Source organism: Saccopteryx leptura, chromosome 5 (assembly GCF_036850995.1).
Source record: "Saccopteryx leptura isolate mSacLep1 chromosome 5, mSacLep1_pri_phased_curated, whole genome shotgun sequence".
Classification (NCBI taxonomy): Eukaryota; Metazoa; Chordata; class Mammalia; order Chiroptera; family Emballonuridae; genus Saccopteryx; species Saccopteryx leptura.
The window spans coordinates 68321462-68346263 of NC_089507.1; the positions used below are offsets into that span (position 1 = coordinate 68321462).

General features: G+C 42.4%; 1 protein-coding gene and 1 pseudogene across 1 annotated transcript in view; one reads left to right on the forward strand and one right to left on the reverse strand.

Moving 5' to 3' along the window:
- The window catches only part of SLC10A6 (solute carrier family 10 member 6), a 33542-nt gene extending 9014 nt beyond the window's left edge, over window positions 1-24528 (reverse strand). The window contains exons 1-3 of the mRNA XM_066385429.1: window positions 23910-24528; window positions 5553-5671; window positions 2524-2612 (exon numbers count right to left, since the gene is read on the reverse strand). Coding sequence (XP_066241526.1) covers window positions 2524-2612; window positions 5553-5671; window positions 23910-24286 — 585 coding nt within the window. The 5' untranslated portion in view covers window positions 24287-24528. The remainder of the gene's footprint in view (window positions 1-2523; window positions 2613-5552; window positions 5672-23909) is intronic.
- Window positions 19611-21125, forward strand: LOC136406226 (pre-mRNA-splicing factor SPF27-like; annotated as a pseudogene).
- Window positions 24529-24802: the final 274 nt, after the last annotated feature.

The following is a 24802-nucleotide window of genomic DNA, read 5'->3' on the forward strand; positions in this document are numbered from 1 at the left end:
CTGCTTGGCTAGACCATCCATCACTCTCTTCCCGCCAGCACTTTAGCAACCAATGGCTTCCTACTGCTTTGATGCCTGCCCTTCTCTCCTCCAAATGAAATCTACCATCCTTTATTAGACAATGTGAGTTAATTAATGTAATATGAGAAGTACTGACAAATCCCTGGATCCTCTCCCAAATTAATACTGCCTCTTTTTTTTGTTTGTTTAACAAAAACAAACAAAAATTATCAACAGAAAAGTTTCCAGTGGCTTGAGTTTTAGATCGAATAGGAAAGATGCAATAAATCTGGGGAAAATCAGGATCTTGGCAAGCTCCCATTCATTCCAGGTAGACAGCGAACAATGCCCCTAGTTACAGCATCAACCTTGATTTGAAATGATTCAGGGTGTGGAAGAAAGTAGTCATGGGCAACCAAAACAAAATGAAAACAACTCAGTGTACCCTAGATGTGCTCCAGGGTCACTTTCCCTGCCCAAATACAGGGGCAGATTGGGCCCTCGCTGCAGAGGAAGATGCTGGGACACACAAAATAGGCCTCATTTTATAAAAATCCCTCTGGGTCTTTCAACCAAGAAGAAAAGGGGATGATTTAAAAGTTTAAAATTCTACAAAAGCAATTTGTTTAGAAAAAAATCAGATCTAAAATTAAAAGAGGATTAAGAACAGAGATTTGAAGATACACCCAAATAATGATTAAATTATCCTAGGGTTTTTTTTTGGGGGGGGGTGTTGTTTTTACTAAGGTGCTCTAGAATATTTATGCATATTATTAAATATCTTCTGCTACAAAGCCTATGGAATAGCCAAACGGAAGGGGTTCTAAATTTGCTCTTTACAGATAATAAAACTAACATACAGAAAGTTTATCTGATTTCTCCATTGACTCTGACAGACTATTAGAGGATCTGGAAACACCAATATCATGATTTGTTGTTGTTGTTAGATGCCTTTTTTCTTTTTTTTTTTACAGAGACACAGAGAGAGAGAGAGAGAGAGAGAGAGAGAGAGAGAGACGGATAGATAAGGACAGACAGACAGGAATGGAGAGATGAGAAGCATCAATCATCAGTTTTTTGTTGCAACACTTTAGTTGTTCATTGATTGCTTTCTCATATGTGCCTTGACCATGGGCCTTCAGCAGACTGAGTAACCCTTTGCTCAAGCCAGCGACCTGGGATTCAAGCTGGTGAGCTTTGCTCACACCAGATGAGCCCATGCTCAAGCTGGCGACCTCGGGGTCTCGAACCTGGGTCCTCTGCATCCCAGTCCGACGCTCTATCCACTGCGCCACCGCCTGGTCAGGCAGTTAGATGCCTTTTTAAGAAAATAATCAAAGCTAGAGTGCTTGAAAAGTAAAAGGTTCCCATGATCATATTTTCTTTTCTTGTTTTCTAAACAAAATTATAACCATAAACTGCCACGGTGGAAATTTTCTCCTGCTGAAATAACACAGTCAGTCATGTGCAATCCAAATGGACCACATGGAAGCCTTCCTCCAGCTCTCTGTGCCCAGCTGACTTGGCTATTTGTGCCCCCTTCCTCACGTTTCTCGTCTCATCAAAGGCAGGTGGGAGTTCAGTCTCGTGCCAAACTGGGAAGGCAGTGCCGTCTGTGCAGGCAAATGGAGCGGCTGTTCTGTCAGCAGAGCCAAACAGCAAGAGCTTACACTACCAAACAAACCATAAACCCCAAACTAAAATGAACTCAGATGTATTTGATGAACCTCCAATTAGCCCCAAACATTGACTTCCTTATAAATGTAAAATATAACTAAAACATTTTTAAACTCTTCATGAAAGTAGCACATAATACAATCCTAGGTCTTCTAAAACAATATGTAACTGGAAAATTAAAAAGCATCCCAGGAGATTAACACCCTTGTTGAGAATGTCTTCTCTCTAGCTAGGTATTTTTAAAAGCCATTTAACAAGGACACGTGCTTGATTCTCCGGCAGACAAAAGACAACCCTGGAAAGTCAAGTAAGTAGGAGGTTTCAGTCATCATGACTCTGTGGCCAGACTCCACAGTGAGTTCCGGATGATTTCATCGTGACAGTTCTTCGTGTGGTCTGTCCACTGCCCTCGCCCACGGGTACAAACTACTGCTGTAGAAGGAATGTCTCTGAGAGACAGCCCTGCGCCCTGCTCTGCCAGGAAACCCGCCCTCCTCCCTGCGCCCCGGCACCACGACTCGCACACCCGCACAGCACCTGTGTTGAACAGATGGATGGGCCTTGGGTTCTCTCTCTCCACACCCCGCCCTAGTTTTTTTGTCACTCCAGCAAGAGTCTCACAATTTTCAGGGTGTCATAAGTCTCGAGTTACAGGTCTATTGGAGTGACAAGCAAGGCTTAGAGAAGTGGAGGAAATGTGAAGGTTGGTCCTGATGTGTGAGGAAAATTGCTGGGTGTGGGACTGTATCTGACCTGCTCGTTTGTTTCGGTCATTGCTACATCTGTCTGTCTGTCTGTAGAGTCTCTGAGCCTGAGGCTGTGCGAACTGCCAGTGGAGCTGCTTACCTTGAGAATGATTTTGGATTGTTTTGTCCACCTATAATTCACATAGACACCGAAGGCCACAGGAATGGTCAGGCACACTAGGGAAATTCCTGAATAGAAGAAAAATCTGTCAGATGGCATCCCTTCTCACCCTAACTGGCCAGTTCTCAACCATTTCTATTTAAATTAGATAAAAGCTTTAATTAAAGCTGCATTTTATTTCTGCATCCACTTCCAAAAAAAATTTTTTTAATAATCTTTGCAAGATAGTCTTTGAGGGGTGTATGATTCTAAGAAATAATACTTGGTTCATTATTTTGCTCAGAATCCCTCTGACAATCACACAACATTTTAGAGACAACGGAAAATGTAAAGGTTAGAAAATAGGAGGACCCTTTTTAATCTGTGCTCCAGGTACTGATCGACTTACGACCTATGCAACTCACGACCATTCGACTTTACGACCACAATCGCTAGCCACGACTGCTCCATGTCTGGCAGTGCAAGCATTGCCCAGCTGGGTGTACGACAGTGCGGACCAGCTTCCGGCAGCACTACCATCTCCGCGTGCACCATTTCAACTGTTATCCCAGACTCGGTACAACAATTTGTGTTTTGTGTCTTGGATATTTTTCATCAAACTCCTCCCAAGATGTCTACCAAGAGGAAATTGTCTTTGCAAATATTAAACCAGTTGTACTGGTAATGCAGTGTTTTACTTAAACCTGACGAATGGGCCCTGGCCAGTTGGCTCAGTGGTAGAGCGTTGGCCTGGCGTGCAAGGGGTCCCAGGTTTGATTCCCGGCCAGGGCACACAGGAGAGGCGCCCATCTGCTTCTCCACACCTCCCCCTCTCCTTCCTCTCTGTTTCTCTCTTCCCCTCCCGCAGCGAGGCTCCATTGGAGCAAAGATGGCCCAGCGCTGGGAATGGCTCCTTGGCCTCTGCCCCAGGCGCTAGAGTGGCTCTGGTTGCAACAGAGCAACGCCCCAGAGGGGCAGAGCATCGCCCCCTGGTGGGCAGAGCGTCACCCCTGGTGGGCATGCCGGGTGGATCCCAGTCGGGTGCATGCGGGAGTCTGTCTGACTGTCTCTCCCCGTTTCCAGCTTCGGAAAAATACAAAAAAAAAAAAAAAAAAAACAAAAAACAAAAAAAACCCAACCTGACGAATGTAAAAACAAGAAACAAAATGGTGTAGAGATGATACAAATGGCATAAAATGAACAAAGAAAATTATGATATATAACAATAATGAAAGAAAATTATGATAAAATATGAGTTAAAGATTTTTATAACATCATTTCACAGTACTGTACATATAGCCTACTCAACTTATGACCAAATCGTGTTACAACCGGTCTGTCGGAACCAATCGTGGTCGTTAAGTCGAGCACTAGCTGTATTCTTCGCCTCTATATATGGTGTCGCTCTCTACCCCCACAGCTGTTACTCCCTACTTGAAGCCAGTGGGTCATTTGCTTCACCAAGTAAGAATACCTGTTTCAGACAGTAAAAAAACAACATTTGGTCCACATACCAAAGCAATTTCTAATATTCTCTAAGTGTAGCTAAGTAACCCAAACGCAGGAAAGAAAAATATGCCTTTTAATTAACACAAGTGAAAAAGGGCTCAAAGGGGCACGTGTCAACTTGCCAACAGCATCCGTGTGCTGACATTCCTGGTGCCACTTTCCAAATCCGGCCAAATGCCTGAAATACTGGCCCCAAAGTTGTATGAATTGCTCTTAATATCTTGAGTTTTAATTGCTTTATATAAATATAACATAATTATAAATATGCTATCAAAACAGAATACATTAAGTAGCTTACTGATCAGAAAAGTTTCCACATAAAATCGTGATTTCACTCAAATTTTACAAATTCAATGGCCTCTAGCTGCTCTCAGAAGATGGCTCTTGTCATGGTTTTCAAATGTGGGCCATGGGTTGTCAGCCTTCTAAGTGCTTACTTGAGACTCCAGAATGACACTTTGGAGTTTGTTTTTTTGGGTTTTGTTTTTTGTTTGTTTGTTTGTCAGAAAGAGACAGAGACAGAAACAGACAGGAAGGGAGAGAGATGAGAAACATCAACTTATAGTTGTGGCACTTTAGCTGTTCATCGATTACTTCTCATATGTGCTTTGACTGGAGATCTCCAGCCAAGTCAGTGACCCCATGTGCAAGCCAGCGACCTTGGGATTCAAGCTGGCAACTTTTAGGCTCAAGCCAGTGACCAGAGGTCATGTCTATGATCCCACACTCAAGCCAGCAACACTGTACTAAAGCTGGTGAGCCCATGTTCAGGCCAGTGACCTGGGGCTTCAAACCTGAGTCCTCAGCATCCCAGGTCCACGCTCTATCTACTGTATCACCACCTTGTCAGGCAACACTTTGGAGTTTTAAGAATCATAGTTTCTACCAGTTTTCCAAAACTCTGACCAAACTAGAATAGGCAGGTCATTTTACCAAGTTTTTCTTCCAAGCCTAGTGAGTACATAAAGGTTGCTAATAAAAGGGCAGAATTTAATGAGAAATAATATTCAGGAAGGAGATAATGAAAAAGATATGAGTGATAGTTGTGATGTGGATGCACTTTAATAATCAATAGAAATCACTTATGTTGATCAGTAAAGAAGTCAAGGTTCACAGGCGATGTGAGAGGCCTAGAGTTGTGGGAACGAGGGTCTCATTAGACCCTCTGTGAGCCAGTTAACTGTTCAGTCAGAATGGGTCCATTTTGTAACGAGGGAGTTTTCTGGTTTAATTTTCAAAAGTGAACTCTTGTAGGAGTTAAGAGGTTGGACTTTGCAGTCAGATTACTGAAGCAGAATTCTAGTTCTGCCCTTAGCAGCTGTACAAACTTGGTCAAATTACTTAACCTCTCTGATCCTGAACATCTAGGAAATGGTAATATTCATAGAATCTGTACCGTAGGATTATTTAGAGAATTAAATTATAACATAAAAATCCCTGCATAAAGGAGACACATAGCAAACAATAGCTATTATTCTTACCATTCCTGTTCCTATTTTGTTTCACAAGCTCATACAGACCTATGTTCTGGTATGGAATGATGAAATTCTGCTCAAGATTCCAGGACAAGGTGTACAGATAAAGGCAGAGTGGCATCATTCCCAGGGCAGCCACTGTGGAACAGGTTGTCATACTGATGCTGAAAGTAAAATTAAAATAATGTGTAAGAGGGAGAGTTTGAAAGGAAGAAGTTAGTTCCCTAACCAAAAATAATTCCCAGACACAACTTCTTAGAGACAGAGATTACATGGGGTAACTTACTTGACGCTCCCATCTTATAATTCAACATATGATGGCTGCACTTGTGGTCTAGAAAAAGATTCCCAGCAGTTTTTGCCATCTATCAACTAATTTTTATTTACTTGAGAATATGCTTGTCACAAACATTCTGCTAATTATAACAATGATGTTTTCCTTATACAGTTCTTTTCTATTGATATAACCTATAGACCATAAAATAAATCATTTTAAAATGTTTTTAATATATTCACAAGACTGTGCAACAACACTGTTTCCAGAATATTTTCATCAAAGCAAAAACAAAAACAAAAAACCCTCCCCATTAGCAGTCACTTGCCCATTTCTTCTTCTCCCAGCCCACAGCAAGCAAAAATCAGTGTACTTCCTGTCTTTACAGGATTGCCTATTCTGGACATTTCTTATCAATTCAAGTATATGTGTGTCTGGCTCCTTTCACTTGGCATGTTTTCAAGGTTTATCCATGTTTTAACATGTATAAGTAGTTCAGTCCTTTTTTATGACTGATGTTATCATGATTACTGTAATTTTACTACCCTGTATGAAATGTTATTGCTTCATAAATTTGTAATACATTATTTTTATATTTTCCAAATATGTAAGGTCTTATTTTTTTAAGTCTTTACTTACTATGATTGGAGAAAAGCGCTTGGTTACACAGTAAAATACATACACACATGTAATAAGAGAGCGAGAGCAGAGCAGACTTTGGGAAAGGCTCCCCTCCCCCGCTCGGAACTGGGAAGAGGGAGGAGGGTGTGGGGCATGCAGGGAAAGCTCAGACAGGGGCCTGCTGAGGAGCCAGGGTTCAGTCACACCGTGAAAACTCAAAGAAAAAAGAGCTTCCAGCTGACAGCGACAGGCCGAGAGATCAGGGAGGATGAGAACCCAAGAACGGGATTTTGTACCCAGCTTCCCCCATCTTTTGTGTCTCCACCCCAAAGCGACCCTTTCCACTTCCCACCTCCACCCCCCAACTCCCAAGCTGGGTCTTCTTTCCTCTATCTGGGAGAATCCATGAAAGAATAAATTAGTAAGATTAGGGGAAATAAGGTAAATGGAAATATGATGTCCTCGGCCAACTAAATATACATATTTTATCTCTAAATTGCTGGAAAAAATTACGTAATCTGTTTAAGCATGTACACTGTTTATGGACACCATGAATGCTGCTCTGCCTGATGAGCAGAGGCAAACAGCACAACCCAGGGCTGAGCAAGGCTTCATTCACTTCAACACCAGGCCCCCAAAGTCTGGGGGCTTTTAAATGTTCATTGCTTAAGTTTGCACACCAGACTGCCCATGGCACAAACGGCTGAGAGACTGGAAGCAGAGGAAGGAGCCCTTCTGTAGGTCTGAGGTCTGCTGCAGAGACCCAAGGGTCCTCTAGCACTTCATCGGGCTAGTAGGTCACGCCTCATTCTTACTCATAACAATACACCAACCTTTCCAACTAATTACCCTGCCTATAAAACAATTATACTTACTTTAATGCTTTCTATCAGAAGAATGTTTATTATACTGTTGGCCAAGCGGCAACCATTTTACTTTAATATTAAATATAGCCTGATCTGTGGTGGCGCAGTGGATCAAACGTCAACCTGGAATACTGAAGTCACCGGTTTAAAACCCTGGGCTTGCCCAGTCAATGCACATATGGGAGTTGATGCTTCCTGCTCCTCCCCCCTTTCTCTCTCTCTCTCTCTCTCTCTCTCTCTCTCTATATATATATATATATATATATATATATATATATATATATATATATATATATATCTGTCTCTCTTCTCTAAAATGAATAGATAAATAAAAATAATTAAATATTAATAATAATATTAAATATAACCCTTCTTTACTCTCATGCATGGCAGGTAAAAATGCAAAATGGGTACCCTTGGAGGGGGTTTGGTAATATCTGCAAAATTATATATGCATTTGCCCTTCAACCCAGAAGTCGCATGTCTGGGAATCTATCTCAAAGATGCACTATCGCCTGACCTGCGGTGGCGCAGTGGATAAAGCATCGATCTGGAAGGCTGAGGTTGCCGGTTCAAAACCCCGGGCTTACCTGGTCAAGGCACATTACGGAAGTTGATGCTTTCTGCTCCTCCCTACCTTCTCTCTCTCTCCTCTCTCTCTCTAAAAAAAAATGAATAAATAAAATTTTTTTAAAAAAGAAGCTTGCTATCCTAGGTAGTGCTTTGCAAACTTCAATGTGCATAAGAATTGACTGAGATTCTTGCAAAGTGGAGATTCTGATTCCATAGTTTTTTTTTTCTCTTTCTTTCTTTCTTTTTTAAATTTTGTTTGTTTGCTTGCTTTTTTTAAGTGAGAAGAGGAAAGATAGAGAGACAGAATTCCACATGTTCCCTGACCAAGATCCACCCTGCTACCCCCATCTGGGGTTGATGCTCGAATCAACTGAGCTATCCTCAGTGCCCAGGGTAGACCCTGGAACCAATTGAGCCACTGACTGAAAGAGAGGAAGAGAGAGAGAAAGGGAAGAGAGAGGGTAAGAGAAGCAGATGGTTGCTTCTCATGTGTGCCTTGATCAAGATTGAACCCAGGACTTCAGAACACCAGGCCAACACTCTGTCCACTGAGCCAACCTGCCAGGGTCCCATTGTTCTTAAAGAGGACTGAGATTTAGCATTTCTAGCAAGCTCCAGGCAGTGCTCATGCTATTGGTTTAAGGACAACACCTTACATGACAAAGTGCTAGGCTCTGAGATTCCAAGAGCATCATTTGTTCTTTTCACTGACCAGAATTTTCAAACGTTTCTAGAAATACTTTAAATCATAAGCATAACTATCTAAGATAGCGGTTCTCAACCTGTGGGTTGCAACCCCGGCGGGGGTCGAACGACCCAAACACAGAGATCGCCTAAAGCGATCTAAGAGAACCCCATCTGGTAATAAATGTCCATTTTCAATGTATTCTTAGAGTGCTGAAAATATGTAGCATAATACTTATCTGCTGGGCAAATGAGTTTGTAAAATATGATTTTTGAGTTTGCTACCTTTTATTGTTTAAAATGGCCATTGTTATGCTAATGTGTGCTGGAGGAGGGGTCTCTATAGGCCCAGGTAGTTTTTTAGAAGGAAGAAGAAAGAGGAGAAGGAAGCCAAGATGGCAGGGTGCTGAAGGAGAAGCCAGTTTGTGCAGAAGGGAGAAGGTGTGCAGATGGGGAACCAGAGGTGACTGAGACTGGTGGGGGGGAGGCCTTTGATTCTAAGGAAAACCTGATGTGTCAGTAGCTATATGAGCTCTGAATGAGTGGGTTTTGGAGCCCTATGTGTTTTTACTTGCCTGCCAGGTGTGAGGCTAGAATAAAGGAATAGCCCACCAGTTTCTGGCTCCACTGTTTCTTTACCGTCTGCCCAAATCTAATGGGAACCTGCATGTGAATGGCCATGACGGCAGCGACTACTGGCCATACATTACCACATCATGGTTATTTGCTAAAAATTAGCCTGCCTCCCTATTTTCGATATATGAAAATAAAAACAAAACAAACAAGAGAACTACAAGTGGTACAATGATAAATAGAATAATTTTATCCCTAAGGAACTTATAATTTAATAGATGAGAATAAAAATGAAAGGACAGGTGACTATTAAACTGCCCTGCAAGGCAGAATGTGATAAGTTCTCTAAGATAAATTTTGAGAAGGTGCTATGGAAATAAAGTAAATTGACTTTTGAAGCATTTTGAGTTAAGACAGAGGACATGGCGTGTTTAGAAAGGATGGCAAAACAGACACTGTAGAAGGTACAGTGGGTAGAGGGTAGGAAAAGAGAAAAAAAAAAGATGCACTGTCAAAACTATGGAAAGACATGTGCCCAAAGTTAAGGGTTATTTTTCAACATATCTGGTTACCCGGCAGCAACATTCCAGAGAGTGGAAACAGAAACTGCAAGGCCTCTGGAAGCTTTCACCTGGAAGTCACACATGTTGTTTCTGCCATATTCTATTGGTCAGAGCAAGTCAGCTAACCAGCCCAGATACAAGGGATAGGAAAACACGCACGCCTCCCTCTATGGGAGTACCAGCCTCATCACATTGCAAAGGAAGGTACATATGAGAACGGACAGACTTTGGGCCATGCTTTGCAAGCTATCACAACTACTGAAATATTCCCAGGTAAAATAATAGCTGGAGTTTGCCTCAAAATAATCCCTGAATGGGCCCTGGCCGGTTGGCTCAGCGGTAGAGCGTCGGCCTGGCGTGCGGGGGACCCGGGTTCAACTCCCGGCCAGGGCACACAGGAGAAGCACCCATTTGCTTCTCCACGCCCCCCCTCCTTCCTCTCTGTCTCTCTCTTCCCCTCCCACAGCCAAGGCTCCATTGGAGCAAAGATGGCCCGGGCGCTGGGGATGGCTCCTTGGCCTCTGCCCCAGGCGCTAGAGTGGCTCTGGTCGCGCAGAGCGACGCCCCGGAGGGTCAGAGCATCGCCCCCTGGTGGGCAGAGCGTTGCCCCTGGTGGGCGTGCCGGGTGAATCCCGGTAGGGCGCATGCGGGAGTCTGTCTGACTGTCTCTCCGTTTCCAGCTTCAAGAAAGATAAAAAAAATAATAATAATAATCCCTGGGTGAACGAGGAATAGAGATGAGAAGAGTGGATCATACGTTGGTTACTGCTGAAGCTGGGTGAAGTGGAGAGGGAGGGGTTTCATTATGCTATTCTATCTACCTTTATATGCATGTGAAGTTTTCTACAATAAAAAATAAACAAGTGTCCCTTGCATGTTTGTGGGGGACTGTGGAATATTGTCACCAGTCCGGTTAGGTCAGATTTCCTCTCTCATGTTTTACTTGAATGGGCTAGTACTATGCATACACTTAAAGCATTTCCTAGCCAGCCCTCCCTGGCTCTGGGCTTTGCCATCCTCAGAACTGCGATGTACTGTACCATCTATCTGCTCTTCAGGTGTTTGCTCTGGAGGATGGCTGCCATTGCCCTCTGGACACACTTTTATTGGCATTACCTCATTGCTGCACACATACTGTACCATACATGAGAGCTATGCACCTGTTGACATGACCCAGACGGTGAGCTGTTACAGGGCAAGGACCTTATTGACCTCTCCATCCCTAGGAACTTGGCAGAGTGTCATGTTGCAAAATCCCTGAGGAGCTTGGCCCTGGCCGGGTAGCTCAGTAGAATGTCATCCCAATACACCAAGGTTACAGGCTCAATCCCAGGTCAGGCACATACAGGAGACAACCCGTGGGTGCACAAATAAGTGGAACAAAAAAATGATGTTTCTCTCTCTCTCTTTCGCTCTCTCATTCTTTCCCTCTCTAAAATAAATCATTAAATAAAAATTTAAAAAACCACTGTAGAATTTCATTATATCCTTGTTGGATAAGTACATGAATGTAAGGATGAATCAATATGTCAATACAGTGGTGCTAGAAAAATGTTCTCTCTGCCTTCTTCATGGGTCATGGGACTGCAGGTGAGCCTTGAAAATCTTAGTGACTTGACTCTGAACTCAAATGGTAGCCAACCCTTATAGCAATCCATAGGAATGCTATAATTAAAATATTGCTCTTCCAAGTACAAAGGTAACATTTTAAGGAACAGGTACTTATCAGATTGATGCCCTTTTCAGAGATCCAGACTTAGGTAATTTACAAGTATTTGTATACATTCCTTCCCTTCTTTCATTTTTTTAGTAAGCAGTCCTGTTTCATACATGTTTGTTTAATAACTAGAGGCTATTCTTTGTTTCTTCTTTCTGAAATAATCACATAATATACATCACTCTGCAACTTGGTTGTGGTGTGCGTGCGTGTGTGTGCGTGTGTGTGCGTGTGTGTGTGTGTGTGTGTGTGTGTGTGTTTTCTTCTCTTAATATCATAGACATCCTTTCAGGACAACACATATATATATTAAGTTTATTATTTTTAAATATTGCAGAGTACAGCATAATATAAATATACCATAATTTCTTCAATCACTTTGTTAATGAATACATTGCTTTGAGTGCTTTTCCATTATAAACAATGTTATAATAAACATTCTTGTACATATTTCACTTGAAATAATTCTTTTATTTCTATAGAATAGATTTCCAAAAGTAGAATTGCTGTCAAAAGTCTGTTTGTTATTTTAAATAGTACCAGATTTTTTTCCAAAAGGACGGCTGCATTTCACAATCTTGCCTACAAGATTGGATGTGACCAATTTCTTTTAATTCTCATGAGAACATTGAAAAATGCATCTTGCTGTTAGCTTGTTACATATCCAACTTTCAATGAAGTTGTTTTCTTTTGTGTTTCTGGCCTCTTGAAGATCCTCTCTAACAGCCTTGCTTTTCTGAGCCTTGCTTTTCTCAACTTGTAGGAGTTCTTTTAAAATTACGGTACATATCATCATGTGTAATGCAAGTATCTTTGCCAACCTTGGTTTATACTTTTGACTATACTTATGACTTTTGCCATTATAAATAATTCACACTGAGATAGTCAAATCTGTCCATTTTTTATGGCCTCTGAGTTTCTTGTCTTATTAAAGATTTCCCCCTCGCCTGATCAGGTGGTGGCACAGTGGATAGAGCATCAGACTGGAATGCAGAGGACCCAGATTCAAAACCCCAAGGTCGCCGGCTTGAGCATGGGCTCACCAGCATGAGCACAGGGTCGCTGGCTTGAGCATGGGATCATAGACATGACCGCATGGTCGCTGACTTGAGCCCAAAGGTAGCTGGCTTGAAGCCCAAGGTTACTGGCTTGAGCCCAAGGTCACTGGCTTGAGCAAGGGGTCACTCGCTTTGCTGTAGCCCTCCAGTCAAGGCACATATGAGAAAGCAATCAATGAAGAACTAAATGAGACTAAGGAGCCAAAACGAAGAATTGATGCTTCTTTTCTCTCTCCCTTCCTATCTGTCTGTCCCTATCTGTACCTCTCACTGTCTCTGTCACAAACACACAAAAAATTATCCCTATCCTGAGGTTTTTCAAATATTGCCCCCACTTTTTACTTTTTTATAGGTTGATATTTTACATATATATATATTTTTTTTTTTTTTAACAGAGACAGAGAGAGAGTCAGAGAGAGGGATAGACAGAGACAGACAGACAGGAATGGAGAGATGAGAAGCATCAATTATTAGTTTTTCGTTGAGCATTGCAACATCTTAATTGTTCATTGATTGCCTTCTCATACGTGCCTTGACCACGGGCCTTCAGCAGACCGAGTAACCCCCCTTGCTTGAGCCAGTGACCTTGGGCTCAAGCTGGTGAGCTTTTGCTCAAACCAGATGAGCCCTCGCTCAAGCTGGTGACCTCGGGGTCTCGAACCTGGGTCTTCTGCATCCCAGTCCAACACTCTATCCACTGCGCCACTGCCCAGTCAGGCACATTAATATTTTAAACTCTTCTAAAATGTATAGTATATATGTTGAAAAGTATGAAACTAATTTCTTTATTGAGAGGTACATGTATAAATAATATTTACTAAATAAACAACTTTCCACTAACTGGAAGGACCAACTTCATTAGGTATTAAATGTTCAAATGTATTCAAAATGTTCTTTTTCCTTTAGCAAATACCAAATTGTTTAAATTATCATGTTTTTACAGAGTGTTTTTATGTATAATAGAGCAGATACTTCAATATAAGCTTTTCTTTTCAAACATTTCTTAGCAGTTCTTGCATACAGTTTATTCCATATGAAATTTAAAATCATGTTAGCCTCTAAAGAATGCTTACTTCTTCCTTGCTAGATAGCACATGAAGGAAGCAGTTTGCCACCACTCTCAAACCTCTGTCTCCATGAAGAGAGGTATTTGGGAAGAGTGTGTCTGGAAAGCTTTTACAAATTCTTAGTCTGTGATAATGCTATATTCCTTGGCTCTTTGTCTGACCATGTCTTGTCAATGAATTCTGTAGTATATCACTGTCCTCTTGAACTTCTGGAGAACATGCACACCATTTACGCCCTGCATGGCTCTGGCTCAAATAGCAGACACATAAGACTCACGGCTGTGGACAACAAAGCATGAGATTTACATCAGGTTGATTCTATATCCTTGGTTATGTAGGGTACTGCCTCTGTCCTTTAATTGTTCAAGCCCATGATGCTCACGGGAATGGTCAAAGATGGTGACAGATGATCCCGGTATTCTGCCAACTGCTATAAATGACAACGAAGCTGGAAAGCACACAGTGGACATATTTCAGTGCACTGAAAAGTCACACCTTTTGTTTTATTGCCAAGAAATTCCAACGGAGTATAAACAGAAGGACATGGCTAACTGGGTTTCTCGGCTGTTCACATATAAATTGTTGGCAAAATCTTACTTTGATATAACAAGATTCCACTTGCACTACAAATGGCAACACCATCCCTAAACTATTATAGAGAATAAATAATGAAACAGATTCAGCAAGTCTGGACAAACAGGTAAGTCCTGAACCTCCCTTAAACATAGAAATTATATAGATACATTATGTTAAAATATAGTGTCAATAGCATACCATTTTGCAATCAGGGTTTAAATTATGAATATGTTTTAGTTTTAGAACAATAAAATCAGAAACTCTGAACTTCAAAACTATGAAAGTACACACTTCTCCATTGAGAAAAAAGCTTTTTTCATTATCTGGCTAGCCAGATGAAAATGGAGTATGCTATAAATATAAGAACAGGTCAACAAATTGGGCCGTAGGAAAGAGCTCAGCCTGGCCGGGTAGTTCACTTGGTGAGAGCATCATCCCAATACACCAAGGTTGTGGGTTTACTCTCCAGTAACGGCACATACAAGAATCAACCAATGAATGTAAAAATTAGTGGAACAACAAATTGATCTCTCATTCTCTCTCTCTCTCAAATCAATCAATAAGGCCAGGTTTTCCATCCCCAAATTTGTTACTCCTATCTGTTGCCTCTCAGTTACAATAACTAGCACTTACTAAGCACTACCTGCTAAGTATTATACCTCATGCTTTTAGACATGTTTTCTCTTTCCATCTACAAAATAACCCTATGTGTAGGTATTATTTCCATTGTATAGACCAGGAAAGTAAGGTACAGAGAGTTACAGAAACTTACATGAAGTCAATCTACCATATTTCCCCATGTATAAGACACTCCCATGTAAATAAAATGTATTACATAATGTTATTGAACTCAAGCTTTATTCATCATAAAATTCATACAAGTCCTCATCACTGTCAAAACTCCCATCCATTAGCTTGTCCTCATCTGTATCTGATGATGAATCACTGTCTTCAACAGTGAAGCAAAAACAAGTGCAAAAAAGCAGGAAATGCAAGTAAAAAATCTATAACCACTGTATAAGACGCACCCAGTTTTTAGACCCCAAAATTTTTTTAAAAATGGTTCATCTTAGACATGAGGAAATACGGTAAGTCCTGCCTCTTAAGAAGATCCTCAGTTCTCCACCAGGCCATGTCAAACAAAAGTCCTCTCCTGAGGAACCAAGAGCTTCTTTAAAGATCAAAAGTCAAAACTGGCCACTGAACCCCCTCAGGCTCCATTACCACCAGCAGTCAGAACCCCTTCTCTGCAGCTGAGGACACAAGTATATCCTTGGGTTAAAATGGACCTCACATATCAAACGTTGTCAAACTAAAGACATGGAAGCTGTCTTGAGTTGCACCAGTAAACTGATTGCATTTCAGGAGGAATGTTTGTAACTCTTACAGGTAGTCAGAAACCTTCCTTCCATCATTCACCCAGTGTTTATCAAGCACCTCCCACCACCGCCTGGCACTGAGCACAGAGATGAAAAAGCCTTCCAGCCACTGGCAGACCTAGCAGGTGAGGCTGGTAATAAGTAGCCCAACCATTGAAGCTTTTCAGTAGATGACAAAAAAGAATTACGTATTCAGCGTTGTGAGGACAAAGAGGTGAGGCATCTCTGTCAAATAGTTTCAGGAGAAACATTCAAAACTGAGGTGGGAGGAGGACACTCAGACTTTATAATTTGCTTTTCTTTTACTATTGTCACATGACACTTAAAACTTAAAAGGACCTCAGATCCACTCCTGGTTTGTAGCCAAAAGAACTAAAAGCAGGGACTCCAATAGATATTCACACACCCATGTTCACAGAAGCACTATTCACAATAGCCAAAAGGTGGAAACAACCCGAGTGTCCATAGGCAGAAGAATGGATAAACAAAAACAAGTCTTTAAAATCTCTCAAAACACAGGACTCAGCACGCACTGTTCCTCTTGGAGAACTCAAGTGGCCTTCCCTTCCCCCCTTCCTCCCTCTACTTCCTCCACAGCTCCGAACTCCAAGGGCCCCCACTGAGACTTGCGAGCAGGGGAGCAGGGGGCAGTGGCGGCTGGTCCCAGGCTAACCCGCAAACCTGAGTGAGTCTCTGGGCCCCTTTTCTCCGACTTCTCGGAGAGCCAGAGCAGCCCTGCCTACGCTCTCCTGTAGCTGCATCTATCCTGGGCCCTTCCTTGTTTCACTGCCTCTGGCTCTAATAAACATACTCTCAAGATAAAAAAGACAAAACGAAACAAAATGTGATATGTACATACAATAATTATTCAGCTTCTTAAAACGAAGAAATTCTGACACATGCTACAACACGGATGCATTTTGAATCCATTATGGTAAGTAAAATAAGCCAGACGTAAAAAAAACAAATATTTCAGGATTTCACTTATATGTGAAACCTAGAGTAGTCTAATTCATAAGACAGGAACTGGAATGGTGGCTGCGGACGCTGAAGGGAAGGGGGAGTTAATATTTAATGGACAGAGCTGCAGTTTGCGAAGATGAAAAGGTTCCAGAGGTGGATGGTGGTGATGAGTGCACAGCGATGTGAATGTACTTAACGCCATTGAACTAAACACTTCAAATGGTTAAGATAGTACATTTTATGTATGTTTCCCCTCATAGAAAAAACAAAGGGCCTCAGACCATCTAACCCATTGACTTCACAAATAAGGAAACTGATATCTTATCCAGAGAGGTAAATTGCTCAAAGACACACAGTTCTTTGAGCAGAGACTAAAACACAGCCCTCACTACAGTGCTCTCTTGCCTACCGCACAGAATAACAATAACTCACATAGCATGTAGTGCCAGGTGAGATTCTAAGGACTTTATGTATTAACACATTCAGTCCTCACAACAACCCACAAGATAGGTTAGGTTTCTCCCTATTTTAGAAGTGAGGAAACTGAGGCACAAAAATTTACATAATCTATAGAGATGACCCAGTCCGTAAGTGACAGATCTACCTACTGGTTCCAGAGTTGTGCACTTAACCACTACTCTGTAATGCCAGACCTTAACTTTCTATGTCCTACCCTTGAAGGCAAGGATTCTGTCCATCTTTAATACAGTAGGGCAAAAATACCTCTAAATGTTCACCCCTCTATTATCCATGCCCTCTGTGGTGTGACTTTGTTAGCTTACCATATCAAGTGAGAGAATATATAAATACATCTCTATTCCTTGAATCTGGGCTGGTCTTGATATTTGCACTGGCCAACGGAATGCAATGAAAATGATCATAAACTGGTTCCAAGCCCAGACCTCAAAAGGGCTTGTATGCTTCTTGCCTGACCGGTGGTGGTGCAGTGGATAGAGCGTCCACCTTGACCTCTGAGGTCTCTGGCTGGAAACCTCGAGGTCAGTGGTTTGAGCACAGACTCATCTAATTTAAGCACAGGCTTACCAGATTGAGAGCAGGATTGCCAGCTTCTTTTTCAGAACCCTGCCACTATCATATAATTAGGTCTAGTCTAGCCTGCTGGAGAATAAGAGACCACATAGAGTGGAGCCCAGTTATCTTAGCTGAAGCCATCTAGGACCAGTCTACATTTTTTTTTTTTTTTGAGAAAGAGAGAGGGAGGGACAGAGAGGAAGGGGAAAGAGATGAAAAGCATCAACTCATAGTTGTGGCACCTTAGTTGTTCATTGATTGCTTTCTCATATGTGCCTTGAATGGGGGGCTCCAGCTGAGCCAGTGACCCCTTGCTCAAGCCAGTGGCCTTGGATGGGTTCATGTCTATGAGCCCACACTCAAGCCAGTGAGCCCTCACTCAAGCTAGATAGGCCCGTGCTCAAGCCAGCAACCTCAGGGTTTCGAAACCAGGTCCTCAGGTCCCAGGCTGATGCCTCATCCACTGTGCCACCACCTAGCTGGGCAGACCAGTCTACATTCAGCCAGTCCCCAAACATGTGAGAAAGCCCAACAAGATCAGATGTCCAGGGGCAGAATCATTTCTTAGGTTTTCAATACATATAGGCCAACTGCTTTCCCAAACAGTTATAATGACCTCGTTTGACTTGAGGTCGAATGCAGCAGTTGTCTTTCCAGACTGCAGCCAACAACATGGCAAAAGAAAGCTGGAAAGGTGTAGGGTGTGTTTAGAGAACAGTGAGTAGCCTACTAAACTATAGATCGATTGTGCTTAAGGGGTTAATGGGAAATAAACCTGGAAAAGTAAGTTAGACTTGGCTTAGTTTCTACCCAATTTAGTAGGTGTTGAGAAGCCTTTATATGTATCACATGTTCATTTTCTCCTTACAATATATAAAGAAAGTACTATGGCTTATAGGAACAGAAAAGAGGTCCCAAGTCAGGATTTAAACATAGGCAATCTGAGCCCAGGGTCTGCCTTATCCACTTACTATAACACCATGACCGAGAGACTAAAGGTGGAGAGAGCATTGTAAAGATATTGCAACTGGCCCTGTCTGGATAGTTCAGTTGGTTAGAGCATCAGCCTTATACACAAAGGCTGCTGGTTCAATCCCCAGTCAGGGCACATACAAAAACAGATGTTTCTGTCTCTCTCCCTTCCTTTCTCTCTCTAAAATCAATAAAATAAAAAAATAAAAATAAATAAAAAGATACTGCAACTGGCCAAGAAAGAAATTTTGAGGTCCTGACCAGAGCTAATGGCAATGGGGGAAGATGGAAAACAATGGCTCCGGGTGACATGCAAGAGGATGGGCTACAAGACTAGACAGCAGGCCGAGTGAATAATGAGGGGGAAGAAGTAAGGGAGTCACAGGGGAATGCTAGGTAATGAGCCGGGTGACTGGGAAAATGATTGGTGTCATGATCAGATACCCAGAATGCAGAAACTGGTTCAAACATGTTGATTCCGAAAAACCTTGCATGGGTTGAACACGTGGAGAACTGCACGTAGATCAAGTGAACACAGACTTAAGGCATGAGAAGCCTGCTTGGGGTCATCCGCAAAGAGCTAAATCTCAATTTCCTCATTTGTAAAATGAAGTTGTTTTATTTTTATTTATTTTTTATTTTTTTTGTATTTTTCTGAAGCTGGAAACAGGGAGGCAGTCAGACAGACTCCCGCATGCGCCCGACTGGGATCCATCCGGCACGCCCACCAGGGGCGATGCTCTGCCCATCTGGGGCGTTGCTCTGTCACGACCAGAGCCACTCCAGCACCTGGGGCAGAGGCCACAGAGCCATCCCCAGCACCCGGGCCATCTTTTGCTCCAATGGAGCCTCGGCTGTGGGAGGGGAAGAGAGAGACAGAGAGGAAGGAGAGGGGAAGGGGTGGAGAAGCAGATGGGCACCTCTCCTGTGTGCCCTGGCCAGGAATCGAACCCCGGACTTCCGCACGCCAAGCCGAGACTCTACCACTGATCCAACCGGCCAGGGTGAAGTTGTTGTTTTAAATGCTGGATTTTATCCAGCATGAAAAACAGAATTTCTATCCATGACTATCTACTGAGTTTTGCTGAAAAGTTATTTTTGTTGGTAATCAAGTGGGAAGAAATGTAATGAACTTGGATATTATTATTTCACTCAAAAATACTGAATTTTCAAACAGACTTAAGAATGGCAGGCACGGGTTTGGTGGCTGGAGAGGTTGTGGTGTAGGCACTGCAGTATTTTGACTAAAGTTATGAGCACCTAGAGTACAGGAAGCAGCTGAGGCGTGGGTGGAGGAGGAAACACGCAGATACCGACCAACTAAGAACTACCTGAGCTAGCTGGCAGCCCCGGATTATTCAGCTTTTGAAATCGATGTAATGAGAAATGAATTTGAAAGACTGGCTGCCCAACAACCAATTGAATTGCTCAGCACGAAACTATATAAACTTTCAGAAAAATGACATTACTGCATGGCAAGAGTGTGTAGACAATTATATAGCCCAGTTAGAGCATCAAGAGTTGAGAATCTGGAATGGTCTACAGCCATACCACCCTGAAGGCGCCCAATCTCATCTGATCTCAGAAGCTAAGTAGGGTTGGGCCTGGTTAGTACTTGGATGGGAGAATCTGGAACTAATGTCACAGCATGGATGCAATGCCTAGAAAGTATATAATGAAAATCAAGTTCATATGATTGAACATGCACAAAAAGAACTCCAGAAGTTAAGGAAACATATTCAAGATTTATACGAGCAGCCTGACTAGGTGGTGGCACAGTGGATAGAACGTCCGACTAGGACGTGGAGGACCCAGATTCAAACCCTGAGGTTTTCAACTTGAACACGGGCTCATTGGCTTAAGCATGGGCTCACCAGCTTGAGTGTGGGGTTGCTGGCTTGATCATAGGATATAGACATGATCCCATGGTCACTGGCTTGAGCAAGGGGTCACTCGTTCTGCTTTAGCCCCCTGGTCAAGGCACATATGAGAAAGCAATCAATGAACAACTAAGGTGCCACAAAGAAGAATTGATGCTTCTCATCTCTCTCCTTTCCTGTCTGTCTGTCCCTCTCTCTGTCTCTCTTGCACACACACACACAAAAAGGATTTAAGTGGGCAGAACATGCAACTCACAGCTGGATCTAAATTAAGAGAAATGGAGTCAAATTGGGTATATCACTCGTCAGTAAGAATTATGAGATTGAAAAGGACTATTGTCGATTCCTAGCCAGGGCACACAGGAGAAGCACCCATCTGCTTCTCCACCCTTCCCCCTCTCCTTCCTCTCTGTCTCTCTCTTCCCCTCCCGCAGCCAAGGCTCCATTGGAGCAAAGTTGGCCCGGGCGCTGAGGATGGCTCCATGGCCTCTGCCTCAGGCACTAGAGTGGCTCTGGTCACAACAGAGCAATGCCCAGATGGGCAGAGCATCGCCCCCTGGTGGGCATGCTGGGTGGATCCCGGTCGGGCGCATGCAGGAGTCTGTCTGACTACCTCCCCGTTTCCAACTTCAGAAAAATACAAAAAAGAAAAAGAAAAAAAAAGGACTATAGTGCAATTAGAAAATGAAGTCTTTCAAATAAAGCAACAACATGGAGAGGTCGACAAAGAAACATCCAACAAGACTTCTGAAAAGACAAATGAATTTGACGGGTAGATAGGAAGGCAGGCTGGGCTTTCACAGAAGATCAGGCACTGGCCTGTGAAGGACACTAGCATCTTAGGGAAATCATCAGAGTTTAGAAACCATAAAAAGTGAACTGTTATATTCTATTCATACAATAGCAAAATAAAATATTTTAACTTCGGGGGATTTTTTAATAAAAAAAATACTGAATTTTCTCCTTTTTGCAACTTTTACTGAGATTTAAATTTTTTTAAAAGATTTTATTACTTTTGTATCTAAAAGCTTTGAAGGACTTGACCTGTGGTGGCACAGTGGATAAAGCGTCGACCTGGAAATGCTGAGGTCGCCAGTTTGAAACACTGGGCTTGCCTGGTCAGGGCACATATGTGAGTTGATGCTTCCTGCTTCTCCCTCTCTTTCTCTCTCTCTATCCTTCTCTCTCTCCTTTCTAAATAAATAAATAAATTTTTAAAAAATAAAATAAAAATAAAAACTTTGAAGATCACATATTTAAACCCCATTTTAAAATGTTATTTCTTATGGATTTATTTTTGCTTTTTGTTTTGTTTGTTAGACTCAAAATCAAAAATTTAAAAGTGAAAGGGTAAAGTAGTTAATATTAATTACAGACCCACTATGTGCCTGACATTCTGCATATATATTTTTTCTCCCTAAAATACAGTCTGTGAAGAATAAGCAAATTTAACCCTATTTTACAAATGAGATGAGTTTATAGGCTAAATAATTTGACCAAAGTTAAAGCTAATTAAGGGAAGTAAAATGAGTGTTATCTCTTATAGACTTCCTACTCCTTGGTGTTTTTATTACAGTGTTAGCTAACAAGAGATGAAGGTAATAAATGCTCTCCCAGAACAGAAGTGGCTGAGAACATTCCTATCCAGAACAGCAGATCTAGTGTGTTAGTAAATGGCATGGAAGGAAGTATCTAAACTGTAGTCTGATGAGAAACAGATATGACTTCAAATCTGAGTCCTGCCATACTCATTTGTAGCATTTAGCAACCCATTAACCCATAATCTTCTCAGCTGTAAAATTCAGAATAATCGAAGCTCATGTACAAGGTTATCATGAGAGCCAAGAAAGAAGAGAGAGAATACGGGAAAGCATCTACTCATGCCCACCAGGGTAATCAATAAATGTTGCCTTCTTCTTTTCAAAAACTTTCAGATCCCATTGGCTGAAATATCAACTTTTTATAAAGATTATTTATTATTTCCAAGTTATTATGTTAATGATCATCTTTATTGAATTCAAATTAACCATGTATATCAAGTGTGGCTTATTCTTGAATTAGTAATGCATCAAGTGATACTCTTCAAGCCTCTGATAAGTGGGTCACTAAAAACATCGATCTTGGTCTGCACCCATTAAAACGTATAGGTGAAATGTATTTTATATGTTACACATTTTCAGCAGAGGCAGGAAACTAGAAACCCGTAACTACAGCTGACTCACTAACATTGACTCCCAACTCAGTCAGCACCTCTGATTCATTCATTCATTAAATAATAAATCTCAACTAAATGACAGACTCATCAAACAAAGATTTAAATTTATAATTAGTTCTCTCTCTGGGTAGGACATAAAAAAGTTTGTTCATCTAGGAAGATCCCTGTGTTTTGCTCTTTCATTTTTCCAGTTGTGGCTCCTCTATTGTTTCCTCAAATGCTCTTTTTTTCCCCCATCACAACATATATGTAATTAATTTATCCTCATGAAAGCATAAATAAGTGATAAAAGTCTAATGTTTCCTAGGAGTATTTGTTTCCACCATATTTAGGAATAAGGTCACTGGCTTAAATGAAAGAAGTGAAATTCTCCTTAAATGAAAAGAAATGAATATTAAGCATGTGAAAAGCAATGAAAAAGAATGTTTTTAGTAGCCCTGGCTAGTTGGCTCAGTGGTAGAGCATCAGCCTGGCGTGCAGGAGTCCCAGCTTTGATTCCCGGCCAGGGCACACAGGAGAAGCGCCCATCTGCTTCCCCACCCCTCCCCCTCTCTCCTTCCCCTCTGTCTCTCTCTTCCCCTCCTGCAGCCAAGGCTCCATTGGAGTAGGGTTGGCCTGGGCGCTGAGGATGGCTCCATGGCCTCTGCCTCAGGCGCTAGAATGGCTCTGGTTGCAACAGAGCAATGCTCCAGATGGGCAGAGCATCACCCCCTGGTGGGCATGCTGGGTGGATCCCGGTTGGGCGCATGTGGGAATCTGACTGCCTCCCCGTTTCCAACTTCAGAAAAAAAAAAAAAGAATGTTTTTAGTCATAAGTGTTTATGTTGCTCTCCAAGTCAACTCAATAAGCCACCACCAGCAGTTAAAACGGATGTCTGTCACAAAGCCTTCACACTGACCTCATAAAGTAGGTGCGCAGGCAACACTTGCCAATGAGAGCTACAAGGACTTCACTCTGATTATGCCACCACACCTCTTCCATCACCACGATAGCTTCCGAACCACTGTCACTCGCTTCCTGAGGTTCTCAGCCTATGTCCTGACCTGGGAGATTGTGAAGCCTTTCGTTAACGCTGCCAGGAAGGGTGAGAATGAGTTCCTGCCTAGGAAGGGCAGTTGGGTAAGGACGAGACCTGCTTCCACTATTACACAGAAACCAAATCCCACTATTCAGAAAAGCAGTTGCCGGTCAAACAGAGTTGCCAGTCACAGCAAAGTTGATTGTAAGCTCAGAAAGGAAAGTCTTTCTAGGACCGAACAAGTCTCTAAAATATTTCCCACTTGGATCTTCACCTAAAAATTGGCAGTTTTCAACACAAAAAGTGTCATTTAGTTCCCACCCCCAGAAAAAGTGTCATCAGGAAGCCTGAGCTCCCCATTGTGACTTACCTGAGATCCATATCTCCATCAACCCAGAAGGTGAAGATGTTAGAGATGGTCCCTCCTGGGCAGCACCCCATGATGAGCACAGCAATCGCGTGGATGGGCTTCAGAGAGAAGGTGACGACCAGGAGATAGGCTATGAGAGGCATGAGCCCAAACTGGCAGAGCAGTCCCACAGCAATGCCCCAGGGTCTCCTGACGTGCAGCCATAGTTTCCGGATCTCCACAGAGCACCCCAAGGAGAACATGAGCAGGCCCATCATCACGGCTGACACCACTGTGAAAACCAGCTCCAGGTTCCCCAGCACCTGCAGCCCCACTGGCAGCTCCTCCTCTGAACTGTTGGCAGGGCAGGCGGAGCTGCCGGAACAATTTGCTCTCATCTCCTCATCTCCTTAAGGCAGCATTACAAATGAACATCCGCTGAGATGGCTGGGCAGGTCTATCCTGCCACGTTTTGTAATAATAATGCAACGAAGTCACACGTGGAGAATCAGTCCGATAGCTATTGGCCAGCCAGGTGATTCATCTTAATCTGATCAATTTCTTTACAGCTGGCATTATAAAAGCAGCTGTCATGGCCGTGAAACATACAATAAACTGTGGTTAAGTAGGGCTTTCCACTTCTGTTCTTACTCACCACTGAATATTAAAGTGAAATGAGACAAGCAAACTTATTGTCAAATGGGATGGTTGGCCAATGTAGTCAGCATCACATGGTGTTCCAGGAAAGTAGGGTGGTTGCCAAGACAATTTCACAAAATTCAGTGGGGATTTCAAAGAGCTGGATGCAATGTTTTGGAGAGAGAGGCTAATTCTGGGAACAAAACAAAACAAAAAAGGCAATGAAGCCAAAGCCTGGCGTCATAGCGTTAGTAAAGCAATTCTGTTGAAAATAT